At 49.4% G+C, this 20,634-nt stretch overlaps 1 protein-coding gene across 1 annotated transcript in view; it reads left to right on the plus strand.

The window, feature by feature from the left end:
* The first annotated feature begins 469 nt into the window (after positions 1-469).
* Positions 470-20,634, plus strand: part of LOC135544468 (tyrosine-protein kinase ABL1-like) — a 53,147-nt gene continuing 32,982 nt past the window's right edge. Inside the window, exon 1 of the mRNA XM_064972103.1 lies at positions 470-2,262. Coding sequence (XP_064828175.1) covers positions 2,130-2,262 — 133 coding nt within the window. The 5' untranslated portion in view covers positions 470-2,129. The remainder of the gene's footprint in view (positions 2,263-20,634) is intronic.

Consider the following 20,634-nt stretch of genomic DNA (forward strand, 5'->3'; position numbering starts at 1 on the left):
GCAAGTAGTGTTTCTAATTAGAGGTTTCCCCAATAAGACTATCTTACCTCAAGAGGGCACATGTTCTGAGAGTATGAGAGATCCTTGTGGAGGAATTTTAGACAGCCCCTCTATGTCCATCCCAAAAAGTTCTCAGCTGATTCTTTCTTTTTTGTTTACTCCTATTTCCCGAAGATGAGTTGAAACGACTCCAGTCAGTAAGGACAACTTTTTGATTCATGAAACCAACTCTACTGCCTGCCCTTTACTTTACCTTTAGCAAAACTGCTATTTATCAACAGTTAATACTTTGCAATGATTTTATGTCAGTCTATGACTTTAGCCACATTGACATACTACAGAGTAGTTCAGCATGTCCCATCAAAAACACAGAAGAGATGTGTCTGTGTGGGCCCTATCCCTATCTACTTGACCACGCACGCTCTGACGTAAAACGTATACCCACCCATATTTTAGCAAACCACCTTGCTTACGGAAATAATATGGCTGCCTCAGTGGAGACTATCCGACCGAAGTTAATTGCACACAATTTATCGAAAGAGCTATGAATAAGTATAGGAATCAGGGAGATACAAACGACGGGCTTGTTATTTGCACTTGTTGAGAAGGAGCTGCGAAAACTCCCTGACAACACACTGGCTGGCTTGAGAAGTTTGGAGTCTGCGCCTTGGTTAAAGTACCTGGGTCGGGATGCACTGCCGTAGATAAACTCTGCAGAACGGTGGACGCGGAAGTTTGACAAATAATTGAATACCAAGGGTTGGGTGGACATTTAGCCAAAACTTCATTAATGTTGTCACTATTGACTTAAACGAGACGACAACGTACTCAGTCCGAAGTTATCGTTGGTTATTAGCAAGTTAGCTAGTTAGACAGATGTTGACTGTTCCGATGTGTGTTTCCAGGTTCTCGAACGCCATCTAGCAAAGCAAGGCTAGCTCCACGGTTAGCTGTAGCTAGCATTCCAACAAACAGTGTTGCACGAGCACTCTTGCATCTTCAAAGCTACTGAATAACATTCTTCAGTTGTCCGCAAACTAGCTCATTGAATGAGTGCTTAAACCTTTTATATTAGCCACTGGCTTTACCAGAAAGCTATCATCTAAGTAATGCGAACTAGTTAAGTTTCCCATGATTGCTCATCAAACACAGTTTAGCCCGTATTAGTGCCTTTTGTCGTGCCTAAGTGTGGCCAGAAAAGCATGAGAGATGGCCACAGAGGGATATGACAGCAAAACGAGCTAAATGCCAATACGTTTGTTTAAAGGGCACAATGAGAAAACATAATATCTAGTTATTGTAGTCTAGGAGGAAGTTGCCACAGGGCCATGTGCAGTATTGACATTATCACAACTGTTGTACAACATGTAGCCGGTATTTGACTAGGCAATTGTTATATGACCAGTGTCTGCAGAGATATTGTATTGGGACGACCAGGATTGGTGCCTGTAGCTGTCTCCCGCGGTTGCTAACTCTATGAACCATTTTACCAGATATGGAACTGAGGTTTCTCAGCTCAGCTGGTAAATGTAGGAATTGTGCATTTTCTATCATTCTGTGTAGTTCCCCATCTTGATAGTAGCTTTCTCAGTTGTTCTCGAGTCCTCTTTACTTTTAAAGCAACCATGTCAATGGAGCACAGTAGTGGCTTAGGCCTGCATTATGTTATTTCATGCTGGATGAATGTAAGTCATCACGATTAGTCCTTGGATCAACATTAATGTCTTTTGATTGGGCCTCCAGTATTCTTCTGACTGCCTCCGTCTTACAAATAAAACCCACAAGTGCCATTAGAGACCTTCTCTAACAGTAACAGAAACAACCAAAGCAGGCAATGCATGATAAAGAAGGAGGAATTTGAGTAATAAGGACCAGCCTGCCCATTCGCCATTGCATTGACCTCCATCCAAAACTTCTGCATTGGTGTCAGTGGTGGGATGCAGAAGTGAGCATCTCCCGCCGCCTCCACTTTCCAGTCATCACCGCACCAAGAGAGACCAAACTGACTGAGGGAAATCGCACCACGGAGGGGGTCCCAGCTCTCCATCTCCTACCCACCAGGTTCCCTACACCCAGGTGGTGAGAGAGCCCAGTTTGGTGACCCGGCTGCGGCCTGGCACCCTGCCCTTATGGGGCAGCAGCCGGGGAAATTTGTTGGGGACCAGAGGAGACCGAGTCTGCCAGCGCTGAATTTCATCAAGGGAGGGAAGAGGGAGTCATCACGGCATGGAGCCCATCACTGTAACGTGTTCACTGTGCACGGTAAAAACACACTGTTTCTGTACCTAACCCCTACTTTGGTCATTAACAATATATTGTCTTTCTTTTCACCCTGTCTTCTCTTCCGAATCTGCTTCTACTTACCTCTTCCTCATTCACAGTTCAGTAGAGTTTGGTCGTGATTTGTTTCATCATGCTTGTTCACCCTGAAGGTCAACCTTTATATGAAAGTTGGGGATATAGGTTTCAGGGCTGTGATGAGGCAGGCACCGTTTTTAAGGGGCCTGCATCGAAGTTCCCTTCGCAATCATTTGACCGTGCTAGTATGCCCACACTATTGCTCAATCTTCTGTAGGCAGCATTATTGATTTGTGTGAGAGGGGTCGTGTGAGTGTTTGGTCATGGAGATTGATGAATAATATCCCACTGTGATGTCAATTGACATGGCAATTTACTTATATATTTTTTCATCACTGTACTCCAGTTATTTTGTGTTTCCTCAGCTTTTCAGATGAAGCTTACCGTAGTAGGCTAGTGGAGACAACCAACAGCAACAGGTGATATAAAGAGTAAATGGCCTGCTTTGACTGAAAGTCAGGCCGAGTTGACTGGTTAAGCCCCAGGATATGCATCTCCTTGTTTTCACAGGGGCACTGTGTAAACATATTAAGCATAAACATTTTCAGGGATTCTGTATGGAAAACTTTGATTTGGTAGCCTGTTTGTTGACAACGTTCCCTTTTCAATCAGATTGCATGCCAGTGATACTGAATGTCTTTTAAATACAGCGATTGTCTCGGCAGGGATAGATACTCGGAGGCCTCTTGCGTAACAATAATGGGTAAGGATGCAAGTTAAAGGTGCTGCCAGTAAATGGAGAGGAGGACTGGAGTGATCTCCGGCAAAGGGTCAGTGGCAGAATTATTATAGATTTTGGCTCCTTCCTCCTGCAATGAGTCAGTCAGGTTACGAGGTGATGTGAGTCATGTTGCGAGAGGAGGGTGATGTCAGCACTCAGTCACTCACATCCATGTTGCTCTACCCGGGATGCCTTCGCTAGTTAGTGAGCTGCTAGCCTACGCAAAGCTTCTCACCAGGCCGGTTTAGACCTCCGCACACAGCCAGGGAGAGAGGCAGAGCAGGGCAAGCAAAGACCTGTCTCCCCCCTGCACCACTGTGTCACCACCCAAGAACATCAGATTTGGGCTTCTAGAGAGTAATTGGAGTAGGTTGGTCTTCCCTACCTAATTTCCTCTAGCTCCTGGTAATATTGCAATTCAGATAAGTGGTTTAAAAGCCTGTCATTTGTTACCTGATCATTGCCGTAGTTCCGTATCAGCTATTGTTTTTCCTCTCAAGGGCGCTTGCACCAAGGCATGACGGCTGCCTGCTGGGAGGTTTTTGCGGGGGTTCAGGAAGTGGAAATGCTGTGTAAATGTATCTAAAGGGACAGTTGAGATGCTCTGTTTTCTTTCCCTTTGTCCCCTCAAAAACAAGCCTGAAACAGGAAGGAGGAAAGAGGCGTGTGGTCTAGTATGGAGATTGTAGAGCAGAAAGGGAAGTGAGCAGAGTGAGGAGGCCATTCCCCCAGGTTCCTGACTGACTTTCCAGGTTATTGCCCTCTTGTGCTGCAAGCTAGTCTGACATGGTCCTCCTGCGTTTATCTTGGCCTCTTCCAGGATTCATGTCGACTAACATAAGAAACATACTGGCTGTTGTACATCTTTTATAGACCAACTAATGCACCTGCCACGGAAAAATCTAATGAGTCAGGCCTACTTGCTTGGTTTAGGTCAATGAGCCAGTGAGATAATAAACTTTCAAATGTTATAGAGTGTAAAATACACTAAATTATAGGTAGCATGATCTAATTTGGAAGACTATTGCTTCTGATGATAGTCGGGATATACTTCTCCAGTCTCCATATGAGGAGCATTGGTTAGCCTACCCCCCTCTAGTGCAGGCTTGTTGTGATATCACCCCCACTTCCTGGTGTCCTATGCCAGGGACCTGGGCTGTTCTAGCAGCTGCATTCATCATGTAAGGCCCATGGAAGAGTCACCCATTGTTTTTTCCCCCCCTCTGTCTTTTGTCTGGAACTCATGGAATCTGTGCAGTCTAGACACAAAAGCTACCCCCTGATCCCTTTGGGTCCTGAAGACGGGGGCAGCAGGCGCCTCCTGGTAAGATTTGCCGCTCACTGCGGCCAGCTGTTTCGCCCCTGGTGGCCTGGTCCTGGCCACGTCGCCAAGCTCTAGAGACAGACAGCACTCTGATGTGTCAGAGGAAATAGGCCTATACTAGGCTACATGACGCTCTGTTACTGTTTTACTATCTGACTGTTTAGATGGATTTTACGTAGACTGACTCTTGATGTGATGTTGGGAACTCTGACTCTGAACGGTGAAGAGAATACTGGTCAAGGAAATGTAATTTTGTGATTCTAATGCTGGCATGTAGTTTTGACGCCTATTTTGACGGTTCTGGAACAGTTAGGCTAGCTGGTGGAACTTACCGGAAAGTAGATATTGACATTTCTCATGTCATGTTTCCATGTTGGAATGTCCCACTGCGGGGGTGGTTGGAGGGCCGTCTCCCCCCCCCCCCCCCTACAGTTTGCACTGTCAATTCTCTGTGACAGCCTTTGTGCCCCCGCTTGAGCAACACCTCCTCGATGAGTCATTTTGACCACCTGGAAAGGAGTGGTCAGCAAAGCCAATATAGTCCCTAGCTGATGACTGGCAGAAGCAGGTATGTCTGTGTGTAGACAGATGGTGAATCTCTCCTTTAGGTCAGCTTGACACGTCCCCTCTCTCTAGGGGGCTGTTCACAGCATGCAGGTGGTACCAACACTCTCTTATGGTCTTGTTTCCTATCCTCCATAACATTTGAGTTAAAAAAGAATTCAAATGAGAGGTTTTGAAACAAATGTTGTCACAAGTAACACGCTCTTTTGCACGTTTCAAATTGAGTCCCAGTCCGTATAGGTTGAGCTCAAGGCTCCACGGACCCAGGGTTCACACACCTTTAGCCTACATGTAGCCTCGTTTGAAGGCAGTGAATGAACACGGATGCCCTTGCCAAATCTCTCATTTGGCTTTTCTCTGTTTTGCACTTCCCCCTCCATTCATAATGGGGTGTTTTGACATCTGGTGCATATCCTCTTCACCAGTGTTCTCTACACCAGTCTTATCTGTACACCAGTCTTATCTGTACACCAGTCTTATCTGTACACCAGTCTTATCTGTACACCAGTCTTAACTGTACACCCCATCCACCCCTCCTTTCTATTAATTAATTGGCCCAGTGTGAAGCATTTTGTGTGTTAAATAGTTAACCAATTAGCTACCCAGACTATCTACATATTTTTGACTCTATGCAAACACACACTGGACACTACCCGCACACTCACACAAACTTACACTGACACTCCAACACACACACACACACACACACACACACACACACACACACACACACACACTTCCACACTCATCACATACGCTGCTGCTGCTATTGCCTAGTTACTTTACCCCGACCTATGTTTACATATCTACCTAGATTTCCTCGTACCTCTGCACATCAACTCTGTACCCTGTGTATATAGCCAAGCTATCATTGCTCATTGTGTATTTATTCCTCGTGTTAAATTTCAAATTCTTGATCGTATTCTGCGTTGTTGGGAAGGGCCTGGAAGTAAGTATTTTACTGTTGCTCTACACCTGTTTTTTTAACGAAGCTTGTGACAATAAAAATGTGATTAATGTTGCTCCAGAGGCAGCTAGAATAGTATTGCCTATTTCGCAGCGAGAGAGAGTTGAACATAGGGCAAGCCACAGCAGTGGAGTCAGGAATGTGACCTCCTGTACATTCCTCTCTCAAATAGCTGGTGCAACCCCCCCCCCCCCTCTCGCTCTCTTTTGCTCAGGCGCCTTTCTGTTCCTTGCTCTTACTTTCCTTTTGTCTCCCTCGCTTGCTCTCGTTTCATAGCAAATAGAAACAGACATATTGTTTTCTTGCTCAAATACCATCAAGCGAACCACTGAGGCAATTGGTCCCAGTGGCAGAAACCGGTTTGGTAGCTATGGAGTTGAGAGGTTTGATAATGTAAGGTAACATGGGTTATGATGATTATGATAAACCAGGCCTAATCACTACGATAGCCAATCATTAGTGCGTGTGAATGAGTTGGCTAAATGTCATGATAGTGACATATGAATTAGATGGGGGAACTTGAAAGACTGAGCTAGTTTGCTAATGGGTTAGAGAAATGGCCAACAGTGATGGAATGAATACATTGTATACATATTGCAGTGCATACACATGCTTTTATAATCGTCTGGGATACTATTGTTAGTTACCTAATGCAGGCTGTAGGGCAGATGGGTCTTTATCTAGCCTGAGGGCAAGGTGAATCATCAGTGAACCTTTCATCGTAGAGGTATGTCGGCCGAGGTGTTTGTCGTTGTTACAAACACATTGTAAAAGGCTGGTTGATGATTGTTCAGATTCCCATAGTTTAGCCTCGGTCAATGGCTTGTACTTGTTTTGTTAGGTCATACTGTCCTCACCTTATTCTAACTCCAGGTAGGTTATACAACAACAGGCATGTATGTTGATGTTCCATTATGAACTTCATATCAACTGTGTGTTATTGTGGTCACGTCTTCATAGTTAATTCATCTTATTTGGCATCATTTTGACTTTATGCTCCTCCTCTGTGTGACTGCTCTCTGGCGTAGGCGGGCTGGGTGAGGTGTGAGAGCAGGGGGGTGGAGTACCTCACCAGCAGCCTGGCTTCGGAGTCGAGGAATAAGTTTAAGCCTTGTGTGAAATGTGCTCAGGGGAGCGTGTTTCATCATCGCTGTGCTAACCGGCAGGGCAGCAGCGAGCCCTCTGGACGGCTTTTAAAATAACAACAGAATCCTGTGCAACAAAACACTCATCAGCCCATCTCTGAGTCCGCCTGAGCAGAGAGAGCAAGGGAGAGAGGATTTAAAGCTTCTGCCCCGCTCCACATCCCCTCTCCCTATACTCTCGCCCCCCCCCATCCCCTACTCCTTTTGGTGCTCCTCCTCATGGTGCTCCAGATTTTTCGGAGCAGACACACGCTCTAAGTCGGGGCAGGAATGCACTGTGTGAGCTCTCTCTCTGCCACCTTGCCTCCCCTCTGCCCTGGCCTAGGCCTGCAGCACAGCTGTTGTTTTCTCTATGGACAGCCTGTTACCTATGATGTGAATTCCATCTTGTGATAGAAATTCCGTCGAGTCACAGCATGTTTAATCCTAATGCCTCTGTCCCCTATTGGAATGCTGGGGCCACAAATGTCCATTTTGCTCATGGCTTCCAAAATGTTATATATATATAAGTTTGGGGTCACTTATATAATGTCCTTTATTTTTTTTGTCCATTAAAATAACATCAAATTGATCTAGAAATACAGTGTAGACATTGTTAATGTTGTAAATGACTATTGTAGCTGGAAACGGCTGTTTTAAAAAAAAAAAAAAGAAAAAAAAAAGGAATATCTAGATAGAGTCAGAGTCCCATTATCAGCGGCAGGGTAGTCTAGTGGTTAGACCGTTGGACTAGTAACCGAAAGGTTGCAAGTTCAAATCCCTGAGCTGACAAGGTACAAATCTGTCGTTCTGCCCCTGAACAGTTAACCTAGTTATTGAAAACAAGAATTTGTTCTTAACTGACTTGCCTAGTTAAATACATGTAAATCAGCAACCTTCACTCCTGTGTTCCAATGGCACGTTTTGTTAACTAATCCAAGTGAATCATTTTAAAAGGCTAATTGATCATTAGAAAACCCTTTTGCAATTATGTTAGCATAGCTGAAAACTGGCCTTCTTTAGACGAGTTGAGTATCTGGAGCATAAGCATTTGTGGGTTTGATTACAGGCTAAAAATGGCCAGAAACAAAGAACTTTCTTCTGAAACTCGTCAGTCTATTCTTGCTCTGAGAAATGAAGACTATTCAGTGTGAGAAATTGCCTAGAAACGGAAGATCTCTATTCTTCAGTTTTTCTGCTATTCTGGCTGCATCTGGATCCACTTAGACACAAAGAAAACCAACCAGTGGCTCCTCCGCTCTTGCTCCCAGTCTCCGAGCATATGCTAATAACCATTCTCTCCCTCTACCTCTGGACAGGCAGGCCCCACCCCTCCCAGACCTAGAAACTTCTGCAGGACATCTCATTAAGGTCGATAGCCTGTAAAAAGAGCTGAGGCATTTACTGCATGTGCTCTGTTTACTGCGTCTGGCCTAAGTGTATACAACTGGCCTCGTTTCGACTGAACTGAGTCTGCCGCCACTACCATGTATTATTTTATGTAGATGGACCTCATAGCCGTTAACAGGGTATCTATGGTCACCAAATGGGAGATAGACCCAGGCGTGGTCAGTTCTGTCACAGCACTGTCTCCCTCTTCCCGTCTCTCCCCACCCACACAGGTGCACACCCACTCCCCACCTCCTTACGCATCAGTTAGGCCTTTCTGTTCTTCACCTTCCTAACATATTGGAATATCAAATGTTGCTACATTGCCAGTTGTCTGGGTCAAATTATGATTTTTGTAAAATTGTGAAAACAACTGATTAACTTGTGCCTTAATGTATTATACTTATGCAGAAATCTTACTGCCCTTTACTTTATGTTCATATTATTTTCTTATTTCTTATTGTTGTAGCATTGTCGAGAAGGAACCTGCAAGTAAGCATGTTGTTGGACGATGTATACCATGTGTATCAGGTACACACAACTAATAAAACTTGAAAGACACCCACACCCATGTTGTCACATTACTAATATTGGGATACTAGGAAGTTAGGGGAAAAAAGGAAACAAAATATGAAGTGGGCATCATTTTTAAGGAAAACATTCGCAATCTTGGTAAAAACTGACTTATGTTGTCACCCAGTCACCCAGTTCTGACTATCAAAGAGGCCTTTTTGGGGTTGTGAGTATGTCTGTCTGAGTTTTCTTGTGTTTGTGTTTACACAAGTGTACTGCATCGCCCTCTGTTTGTACTGCATCGCCCTCTGCTCGTACTGCCTCGTGTGCATGCATTTGCCTCGTGTATGTGTGTGTGTGTGTGTGTGTGTGTGCGCGTGCGTGCCTCTGCCTCGTGTGTGTGTGTGTGCGTGCCTCTGCCTCGTGTGTGCGTGCCTCTGCCTCGTGTGTGCGTGCCTCTGCCTCGTGTGTGCGTGCCTCTGCCTCGTGTGTGCGTGCCTCTGCCTCGTGTGTGCGTGCCTCTGCCTCGTGTGTGCGTGCCTCTGCCTCGTGTGCGTGCGTGCCTCTGCCTCGTGTGTGCGTGCCTCTGTCTCGTGTGTGCGTGCGTCTGCCTCGTGTGTGTGTGTGCGTGCGTGCCTCTGCCTCGTGTGTGCGTGCCTCTGCCTCGTGTGTGCGTGCCTCTGCCTCGTGTGTGCGTGCCTCTGCCTCGTGTGTGAGTGCCTCTGCCTCGTGTGTGTGCGTGCCTCGCCTCTGCCTCTGTGTGCGTGCCTCTGCCTCGTGTGTGCGTGCCTCTGCCTCGTGTGTGCGTGCCTCTGCCTCGTGTGTGCGTGCCTCTGCCTCGTGTGTGCGTGCCTCTGCCTCGTGTGCGTGCGTGCCTCTGCCTCGTGTGCGTGCGTGCCTCTGCCTCGCCTCGTGCGTGCGTGCCTCGTGTGCGTGCCCTCTGCCTCGTGTGTTGTGCGTCTGCGTGCCTCTGCCTCGTGTGCGTGCGTGCCTCTGCCTCGTGTGCGTGCGTGCCTCTGCGTGCTCGTGTGCGTGCGTGCCTCTGCCTCGTGTGCGTGTGTGTGCGTGCGTGCGTGCCTCTGCGTGTGCGTGCCTCTGCCTCGTGTGCGTGCGTGCCTCTGCCTCGTGTGCGTGCGTGCCTCTGCCTCGTGTGCGTGCGTGCCTCTGCCTCGTGTGCGTGCGTGCCTCTGCCTCGTGTGTGTGCGTGCCTCTGCCTCGTGTGCGTGTGCGTGCCTCTGCCTCGTGTGCGTGCGTGCATCTGCCTCGTGTGTGTGTGTGTGTGCTCTGCCTCGTGTGTGTGCGTGCGCTCTGCCTCGTGTGTGTGCGTGCCGTGTGTGTATCTGCCGTGTCGTGTGCGTGCGTGTGTGTGCGTGTGCGTGCTCTGCCTCTGTGTGCGTGCGTGTGTGCCTCTGCCTCGTGTGTGCGTGCCTCTGCCTCGTGTGTGCGCGCCTCTGCCTCGTGCGTGCGTGCTCTGCCTCGTGTGTGCGTGCCTCTGCCTCGTGTGTGTGCGTGCCTGCCTCTGCCTGCGTGTGTGCGCGTGCCTGCCTCGTGTGCGTGCGTCTGCCTCGCGTGCGTGCCTGCCTCGTGTGTGTGCGTGCGTGCCTCTGCCTCGTGTGTGCGTGCCTCTGCCTCGTGTGTGTCGTGTGCGTGCGTCTGCCTCGTGTGCGTGCGTGCCTCTGCCTGCCTGTGTGTGCGTGCGTGCCTCTGCCTCGTGTGTGCGTGCCTCTGCCTCGTGTGTGCGTGCGTCTGCCTCGTGTGTGTGTGGCGTGCGTGCCTCTGCCTCGTGTGTGTGTGTGCGTGCGTCTGCCTCGCGTGTGTGCGTGCGTGCCTCGCGCGTCTGCCTCGTGTGTGTGTGCGTGCCTCTGCCTCGTGTGTGTGTGTGCGTGCCTCTGCCTCGTGTGTGCGCGCGTCTGCGTGCGTGCCTCTGCCTCGTGTGTGCGTGCCTCGTGTGTCTGCCTGTGTGTGCGTGCCTCTGCCTCGTGTGTGCGTGCCTCGCGTGCCTCTGCCTGTGTGTGTGTGCCTGCTGCCTCGTGTGTGTGCGTGCCTCTGCGTGTGTGCTCGTGTGTGCGTGCCTGCCTCGTGTGCCTCGCGTGCGTGCCGCTGCTGCCTCGTGTGTGTGCGTCTGCCTCGCGTGTCTGCCTCTGCCTCGTGTGCGTGCGTCTGCCTGCGTGTCTGTGTGTGAGCGTGCGTCTGCCTCGCGTGTCTGCGTGCGTCTGCCTCGTGTGTGTGCGTGCCTGCCTCGTGTGTGTGTGTGCGTGCCTCGTGTGTGTGTGTGTGCGTGCCTCTGCCTCGTGTGTGTGTGTGCGTGCATCTGCCGTGTGTGTGTGTGTGTGTGTGCGTGCGTCTGTGTGTGTGTGCGCGTGCCTCTGTGTGTGTGCGTGCGTGCGTGTGTGTGTGTGTGTGCGTGCATCTGCCTCGCTGCATCTGCCTCGTGTGTGTGAGCGTGCATCTGCGTGTGCGTGCATCTGCCTCGTGTGTGTGAGCGTGCATCTGCTCGTGTGTGTGAGCGTGCATCTGCCTCGTGTGTGAGCGTGCATCTGCCTCGTGTGTGTGCGTGCATCTGCCTCGTGTGTGTGAGCGTGCATCTGCCTGCGTGCATCTGCCTCGTGTGCGTGCGCCTGCTGCCTCGTGCCTCTGCCTCGTGCGTGTGTGTGAGCGTGCCTCTGCCTCGTGTCGTGTGCGTCTGCCGTGCATCTGCCTGTGTGTGTGTGAGCGTGCATCTGCCTCGTGTGTGTGTGTGAGCGTGCATCTGCCTCGTGTGTGTTTGTGTGAGCGTGCATCTGCCTCTGCCTGTGTGTTTGTGTGTGCATCTGCCTCGTGTGTGTTGTGTGTGAGCGTGCATCTGCCTCGTGTGTGTGTGTGTGAGCGTGCATCTGTGCCTGTGTGTGCGTGCATGCCTCGTGTGTGTGTGTGAGCGTGCATCTGCCTCGTGTGTGTGTGAGCGTGCATCTGCCTCGTGTGTGCGTGCGTGCATCTGCCTCGTGTGTGTGCGTGCATCTGCCTCGTGTGTGTGCGTGCATCTGCCTCGTGTGTGTTGTGTGAGCGTGCATCTGCCTGTGCCGTGCATCTGCCTGTGTGTGTGAGCGTGCATCTGCCTCGTGTGTGTGAGCGTGCATCTGCCTCGTGTGTGTGTGTGAGCGTGCATCTGCCTCGTGTGTGTGCGTGCCCTCGTGCCTGTGTGTGCGTGCCTGCCTCGTGTGTGCGTGTGTGTGTGCTGCATCTGCCTCGTGTGTGCGTGCCTGCCTCGTGTGTGTGCGTGCATCTGCCTCGTGTGTGTGCGTGCATCTGCCTCGTGTGTGTGTGTGTGTGCGTGTGTGCGTGTCTGCCTCGTGTGTGTGTGTGTGTGCGTGCATCTGCCTCGTGTGTGTGTGTGCGTGCATCTGCCTCGTGTGTGTGTGCGTGCATCTGCCTCGTGTGTGCGTGCATCTGCCTCGTGTGTGTGTGCGTGCATCTGCCTGCCGTGCGTGTGTGTGTGTGCGTGCATCTGTGTGTGTGTGCGTGCATCTGCCTGTGTGTGTGTGCATCTGCCTCGTGCCATCTGCCTCGTGTGTGTGCGTGCATCTGCCTCGTGTGTGCGTGCATCTGCCTCGTGTGTGTGTGTGCATCTGCCTCGTGTGTGTGTATGCGTGCATCTGCCTCGTGTGTGTGTGTGCGTGTCTGTGTGTGTGTGTGTGTGTGCGTGCATCTGCCTGTGTGTGTGTGCCTGCGTGCATCTGCCTCTGTGTGTGTGCGTGTGCGTGCATCTGCCTCTGCCTCGTGTGTGTGTGTGCGTGCATCTGCCTCGTGTGTGTGTGCGTGCATCTGCCTCGTGTGTGTGTGCGTGCATCTGCCTCGTGTGTGTGTGCGTGCATCTGCCTCGTGTGTGTGTGCGCGTGCATCTGCCTCGTGCGTGTGTGCGCGTGCATCTGCCTCGTGCGTGTGTGTGCGTGCATCTGCCTCGTGTGTGCGTGCATCTGCGTGTGTGCGTGCATCTGCCTCGTGTGTGTGTGCGTGCAGTGTGTGTGTGTGTGCATCTGCCTCGTGTGTGTGCGTGCATCTGCCTCGTGTGTTTGTGTCTGCCTCGTGCGTGCATCTGCCTCGTGTGTGTGCGTGCATCTGCCTCGTGAGTGTGTGTGCGTGCATCTGCCTCGTGAGTGTGTGTGCGTGCATCTGCCTCGTGCGTGCGTGCCTCTGCCTCGTGCGTGCGTGCCTGTGTGCGTGATCTGCCTCGTGTGTGCGTGCCTGCTGCGTGTGCCTGCGTGCCTCTGCCTCGTGTGTGTGCGTGCATCTGCCTCGTGTGTGTGCATCTGCCTGTGTGTGCGTGCCTGCTGCCTCGTGTGTGCGTGCCTCTGCCTCGTGTGTGTGCGTGCCTCTGCCTGCGTGTGTGTGTGTGTGTGCGTCTGCCTCGTGTGTGCCTCGTGTGTGTGTGTGTGCGCGTGCATCTGCCTCGTGTGTGTGCGCGTGTGCATCTGCCTCGTGTGTGTGTGCGTGCGTGCCTCTGCCTCGTGTGTGCGTGCATCTGCTGCCTGTCGTGCCTGCATCTGCCTCGTGTGTGTGTGTGCGCGTGCATCTGCCTCGTGTGTGTGTGTGTGTGTGTGTGCATCTGCCTGTGTGTGTGCGTGCATCTGCCTCGTGTGTGTGCGTGCATCTGCCATCTGCCTGTGCGTGCATCTGCCTCGTGTGTGTGTGCGTGCATCTGTGTGCATCTGCCTCGTGTGTGTGTGTGTGCATCTGCCTCGTGTGTGTGTCTGTGTGTGTGCGTGCATCTGCCTGTGTGTGTGTGTGCATCTGCCTCGTGTGTGTGTGTCTGCCTGCGTGCATCTGCCTCGTGTGTGTGTGCATCTGCCTCGTGTCTGCCTCGTGTGTGTGCGTGCATCTGCCTCGTGTGTGTGTGTGTGCCTCGTGTGTGTGTGCGTGCATCTGCCTCGTGTGTGCATCTGCCGTGTGTGTCGTGTGTGTGTGCGTGCATCTGCCTCGTGTGTGTGCGTGCATCTGCCTCGTGTGTGTGTGTGTGTGCATCTGCCTCGTTGCCTCGTGTGTGTGCGTGCATCTGCCTCGTGTGTGTGTGCGCGCATCTGCCTCGTGTGTGTGTGCGTGCATCTGCCTCGTGTGTGTGAGCGTGTGCCTGTGTGTGCATCTGTGTGTGCATCTCTGCCTCGTGTGTGTGTGTGTGTGTGAGCATCTGCCTCGTGTGTGTGTGTGTTTTGTGTGAGCGTGCATCTGTGTGTGTGTGTGTGCGCGTGCATCTGCCTCTGCCTGTGTGTGTGTGTGCGTGCATCTGCCTCGTGTGTGTGTGCCTCGTGTGTGTGTGTGAGCGTGCATCTGCCTCGTGTGTGTGTGTGTGTGCATCTGCCTCGTGTGCATCTGCCGCGTGTGTGTGTGCGTGCATCTGCCGTGTGTGTGCGCGTGCATCTGCCGTGTGTGTGTGTGTGTGTGTGTGTGTGCATCTGCCTCGTGTGTGTGTGTGTGTGCATCTGCCTCGTGTGTGTGTGTGTGCATCTGCCTCGCGTGTGTGCGTGCATCTGCCGTGTGTGTGTGTGTGCATCTGCCTTGTGTGTGTGTATGCGTGCATCTGCCTCGCGTATGTGCGTGCATCTGCCGTGTGTGTGTGTGTGTGTGCGTGCGTGCGTGCATCTGCCTCGTGTGTGTGTGCTTGCATCTGCCTCGTGTGTGTGTGTGCATCTGCCTCGTGTGTGTGTGCGTGCATCTGCCTGCATCTGCCTGCCTCGTGTGTGTGCGTGTGTGTGCGTGCATCTGCCTCGTGTGTGTGTGCGTGCATCTGCCTCGTGTGTGCGTGCATCTGCCTCGTGTGTGCTTTCATCTGCCTCGTGTGTGCGTGCGTGCATCTGCCTCGTGTGCCTGTGTGTGTGTGTGTGCGTGCATCTGCCTCGTGTGTGTGTGTGCGTGCATCTGCCTCGTGTGTGTGTGTGTGTGCATCTGCCTCGTGTGTGTGTGTGTGCGTGCATCTGCCTCGTGTGTGTGTGTGCGTGCATCTGCCTCGTGTGTGTGTGTGTGTGTGCGCGCGTCTGCCTCGCATCGTGCATCTGCCTCGCGTGTGTGTGTGTGAGCGTGCATCTGCCTCGTGTGTGTGTGCGTGCATCTGCCTCGTGTGTGCGTGCATCTGCCTCGTGTGTGCTTTCATCTGCCTCGTGTGTGCGTGCGTGCATCTGCCTCGTGTGTGTGCGTGCATCTGTGTGTGTGAGCGTGCATCTGCCTCGTGTGTGTGTGCATCTGCCTCGTGTGTGTGTGAGCGTGCATCTGCCTCGTGTGTGTGTGTGTGAGCGTGCATCTGCCTCGTGTGTGTGTGCGTGCATCTGCCTCGTGTGTGTGTGTGCGTGCATCTGCCTCGTGTGTGTGTGTGTGCGTGCATCTGCCTCGTGTGTGTGTGCGTGCATCTGCCTCGTGTGTGTGTGTGTGCGTGCATCTGCCTCGTGTGTGTGTGTGTGCATCTGCATCTGCCTGTGTGTGTGTGTGTGCGTGCATCTGCCTCGTGTGTGTGCGTGCATCTGTGTGTGTGTGCGTGCATCTGCCTCGTGTGTGTGCGTGCATCTGCCTCGTGTGTGTGTGTGCGTTCTGCATCTGCCTCGTGTGTGTGTGTGTGCATCTGCCTGTGTGTGTGTGCGTGCATCTGCCTCGTGTGTGTGTGCATCTGCCTCGTGTGTGTGCGTGCATCTGCCTCGTGTGTTTGTGTGCTCGTGCATCTGCCTCGCGTGTGTGTGCATCTGCCGTGTGTGTGTGTGTGCGTGCATCGTGCATCTGCCGTGTGTGTTGCGTGCATCTGCCTCGTGTGTGTGTGTGCGTGCATCTGCCTCGTGTGTGCGTGCATCTGCCTCGTGTGTGTGTGCACGTGCATCTGCCTGCATCTGCCTTGTGTGTGTGTGCATCTGCCTCGTGCCTCGTGTGTGTGTGTTTGCATCTGCCTCGTGTGTGTGTGTTTGCATCTGCCTCGTGTGTGTGTGTGTTTGCATCTGCCTCTTGTGTGTGTGTGTGTTTGCATCTGCCTCGTGTGTGTGTGTGTGTGTGTGTGTGTGTGTGTGTGTGTGTGTGTGTATCTGCCTCGTGTGTGTGTATCTGCCTCGTGTGTGTTGAAACATTTCAACTGCTTTCACCGTCTCGGCATTCCAGCTTGCGATGTGGAGATTAGCACAGGTGCTGCTTCCTTGCCATGGCGCCCCCTCAGTATTTCCCCGATGACAAAGAAGAAAAGAGTCATCAGTGGTATCTGGCCATCACATCATAAAAGGCCCCATCCACCAATCACATGGGATCAGTCTCTCAGCTCTGCTCTGTAGGTGGTCTGGGCTGCCTGTATCAAAGGGCCAATGGAGCAATGCTGACAGATCCTATTTTGGGAACAGGTCTCCTACTAGATCTTAACTCCGAGGCAATGATGGCTAAAGGGCGAGGCAAGGAGGGGAGTAGCAGTGGTGATATGTAGTCGCCAAGTCATCGGTGCGGAGGCAGATATGCATGTACACGCACACACCATTGATTTTTCATCCCTGTTGTCTTAAACCCTACCCAAAAACCTTACACCCGGGCCATAGCATGAGTGGCACATCTCCCACCACAGCTGTGCCTTACTGATGGGGGATATGTGGAACCCAAAACCCCTCTCCTCATCCCCAGGCCTGCAAGGCCGAGACACCCAGGCTGCGTTCTCCAGTGACCCTGAGTAAACACACACGCCTGGTTCCTCACTGTCTGACTGACTGAGGGAAGCTGAGGGAGTAACCAGGTCAGGCACAGCGATGGAATGAGGAGCCTAGTATGGTGTAATAACACTACAAATGCTGATATGAACTACAGCAGGGCGCCTCTTTCTCTAATTAGTATTCTGGGTGTAATACTTCAAGTTCCCGCACTAAGATGGGCAGGACCAGTGCCAAGCTTTGCATTGCCGACATTTGTGACATTGTTAGACAGTCTGCTGGTACATGCAAGACGTTTGTGTTAAATGTTCAGCTTAGGTTACTTGCATCTTGTATGTTTGAGAGAGACGCTAAGATGACTTGTTGATAAACTGACTGATGCCCTCGCTCTTAGCCCCATGTCTGGAAGTGACTATAGGACAGTTGACAGAATGCTGCCAGGATTATAAACAGTGCCTTCAGATTGTATTCACAACCCTTTCCACATTTTGTTGTTACAGCCTGAATTAAAAATGTATTACTTAAAAAACAATAATTTAATACACAATACGCCATAATGTCGAAGTGGAATTATGTTATATATATATATATTTTTTTACAAATTAGTCTTCAACCTGTCCATTAGGTTAGTATTATGGAGTAATAACTATGTTGTTGATCCATACTTTTTTCCACAGAAATATAACTCTTAACTATTTAAAAGTCACCATTGGCCTCATGGGGAAATCCCTGAGTGGTTTCTTTCCTTTCCGGCAACTTAGTTAGGAAGGATGCCTGTATCTTTGTAGTGGCTGAGTGTATTGATCCACCATCCAATGTGTAATTAATAACTTCACCATGCTTAAAGGGATATTCAATGTCTGCTTTTTACCAATAGGTGCCCTTCTTTGCGAGGCATTGGAAAACCTCCCTCGTCTTTGTGGGTGAATCTGTGTTTGTAATGATCTGCTCGACTGAGGGACCTTATATCTGTACAGGTCTGTGAGGTAGTTGTTCAAAAATCAGGTAGAACACTATTATTGCACACGGTTTGTCCATGCAACTTATTATGTGACTTGTTTAGCACATGTTTACTCCTGAAGTTATTTCTGCTTGCCATAACAAAGGGGCTGAATACTTATTGACTCAAGACATTTCAGCTTTTCATTTTTGATTAATTTGTGAACATTTACAAAAACATAATTCCACTTTGACATGATGGGATATTGTGTGTAGGCTAGTGACAAACGAAATCCAAATGTAATCTATTTTAAATGCAGGCTTTAACATAACTAAATGTGGGGAAAGTCAAGGTGTGAATACTTCTGAAGGGACATTTATGTACATGAGGAATATCTGTATTTAATTTTAGATACATTTGCTAAATTATCCACACCAAAAAAATCACTTGGTTACTAGGGAGTATTGTGTGGAGATGGGTGAGAGAAAATTTATTTAATAAATTTTGAATTCAGGCTGTAACTTAATGTGGAATAAGTCAAAGGGAATGAATACTTTCTGAAGGCACTGTAGATCTTTATTGCCTGGCCATACCGGTGTGTCTGTTGTGTTGGAAACATGATTGCATTTGAGGAAAATTATTAAAACCCGCAATTACAGCTGCTATGACCAGTGACTAACATGGATGATATCTGGTACGAAGGACCATGAAAAGGAGTAAAAGGCCCCCTCGGATGGGTAGTAAGAGTGGTGATACTGTAGGTAGACATTACCAATACACTGAAGAGGAAGTGTTCCTCGGAGACACACCAGGGGCAAGTGTCAAATGACAGTCAAAGCGACAGCTATGGTCTGAATATTTTCCTTGTCCCATGTAATCACAAAGCTCTGCAAGGGTTTTTGTCGATACTAAAATGTTGCCTGGAAGGAGTTTCCTTCACGTTGCTTTGTTTCGTCCCCATCTCTCCTGTGCTGGAGGGGTTGGAAAAGGGGAGCAATGGACGTGGCAAAATAGGAAAAGTCCCGAAAATCATCCTGTGTATGTCAGCTAACTGTTAACACACAGAGAGACGGATTATATAAAACGCAATGGATTCATTCTCATTTGAGCTCATGGCCAAACAATGCGCTTCATGTTTCTGCATCTGCAACCTTTTTCCCCCCTTGTTTAGTTTTTTTACAGCCTCTCCATCTCTCCTCATCCCCTCCGCTCTGTGACTGCGGTGAGTTAATGGAGTTTTGGGGAGATTGAGGAAGCAGGTGCGTTTTCTATTTGATTTGTGTGCTGGCGAGATGACACGTTTGCCATGCCAGGCTGAGAGGATGTACGGCCTGGTGGCATGTGACTGGATGCTCTGGAAACGTTGGTCATTTCTAAGTCTCACACCATGTGTCAGGATGCCCTATAGCAGGGGTTCTCAAACCATTTGGAGCTGGGACCTCTCTTGTGATAGCAAATTCATCAGGAATCCACTCATAATCAGAATACAATATAGAGTGATGTAAAAATAGCATGCAAGAGGTTTTACTGTGACTTTGGCAGTTCATGGCCGGACAAACAGTCGGGGCCTGGGAAGGAACATTTTAAAGGCCCATCTCTTGGCATTGGAGAACATTTAGCAGGTTTCAAGTTCATTTCCTGTAATTTTACACATTTTGTCATGGAGCAGAAGTTTTTGGTTGTGGCAGCCTTAAGCTAATATCCTGCAATTTTGCCATGAGGCAGAGAGAGAACTTTGCAGTTTTAAAGCTTAACTTACAATGTGTTTATGTAAATTAATTAAAAAAAATACAAATAGTAATGAGTTAAAGGGGAAGTACTGTGGACACCAATATCCCTGTGAGTCTCCCAGGCCAATGTTGCCCAGGGTTAAGAACAAATTGTAGATGAATAATATGACATTGTGTTACACACTTCAAACGTATTCCATGGATCCATTGGCCAAAGGTCGTTTAATCTGTTGGTAATATTCAATAGCGGAACTCGCTTTGAGAACCAATGCCCTATAGATGCCTTGATGTCACCCCCCTCCACACCCTACATTAGTCATACAGTTAAGATACAGTAATTGGAATGAAGTTGACCAACACAAACTCATGATGCTTTTGGATTCACAAGACGGTGCACATTGCATACCCATGATTGATTACAATACATTTGTTTTAGTCAATGATCTATTTGGTCTTGAAGTGGGAAAATACTTTTCAGTCTTTTTTTTTTTCAGGACAGTTTAAAAAAAAATGTTACCACCCACCAGCATGGCATTGTTTATTAATCAGAAACACTTGCAAAGTTCTTCCTCTTCAGAGTCGCGACTGAGCTGAGCCAAACAGCTTTATTTTGCACTGCCATTTTTTACCAGAACATTTCAATAATCCATTGGATAATTTGTAAATATTCACTTATTTTGAAGCTAGTCTATATTTAAAAAATATATATTTAAAGTATACATCTGACCATTTTATAATTAATAATTGCATGATATGTTGTTTTTTGCAACCCTGCTCTGAAAGGTTTTGACCACTAGTCTTGCTTCACTGCTTTGATTGGTGCAGCTAGAAACCACAAGTGTCTATCCTATAATGAACAGGCACCTGCGAAGAAAATTCAAGGAAGTTGTTTATCTATTTTGTTGTGCTCTTATATTTGTATTGGTCTTTCATGTTTGATGTGCTCAGGGTGTTGTTACGTCTCATTTGCGGTGTGAATCATGATGAAAAAAGGTATCACCGTGTCCATTACAACGTAGAAAAACAGATGTCTCTTATGGAAGATGCCAACTCTTTGGCGATAACAGTAGATGGCAAAGTCAAAGATGCTGGTTTCCATCTGTGGCAAAGTTTTCCCTAAATGCTTATGACCAATCCAGAACCAGCCAAGCCAGCTGGCTAATCTTTTGAATACAGTGTAGTAAAAAATAAAATACAAACAGAAACAGAAACAGAACATCAGCTAGCGAGGTAAGGTTAGTATGCTGTTAGCTACAATGACAGCTGCCAGTTGCCCATGTGTTACTCCACTCCATGTGGAAATCATCACAATGTTCTTTCCCATCCCCAATTTGTGAATATGTGTAAGTAGTAGGGCTATGACGATACCACTA

Source organism: Oncorhynchus masou, chromosome 8, assembly GCF_036934945.1.
Source record: "Oncorhynchus masou masou isolate Uvic2021 chromosome 8, UVic_Omas_1.1, whole genome shotgun sequence".
Lineage (NCBI taxonomy): Eukaryota > Metazoa > Chordata > Actinopteri > Salmoniformes > Salmonidae > Oncorhynchus > Oncorhynchus masou.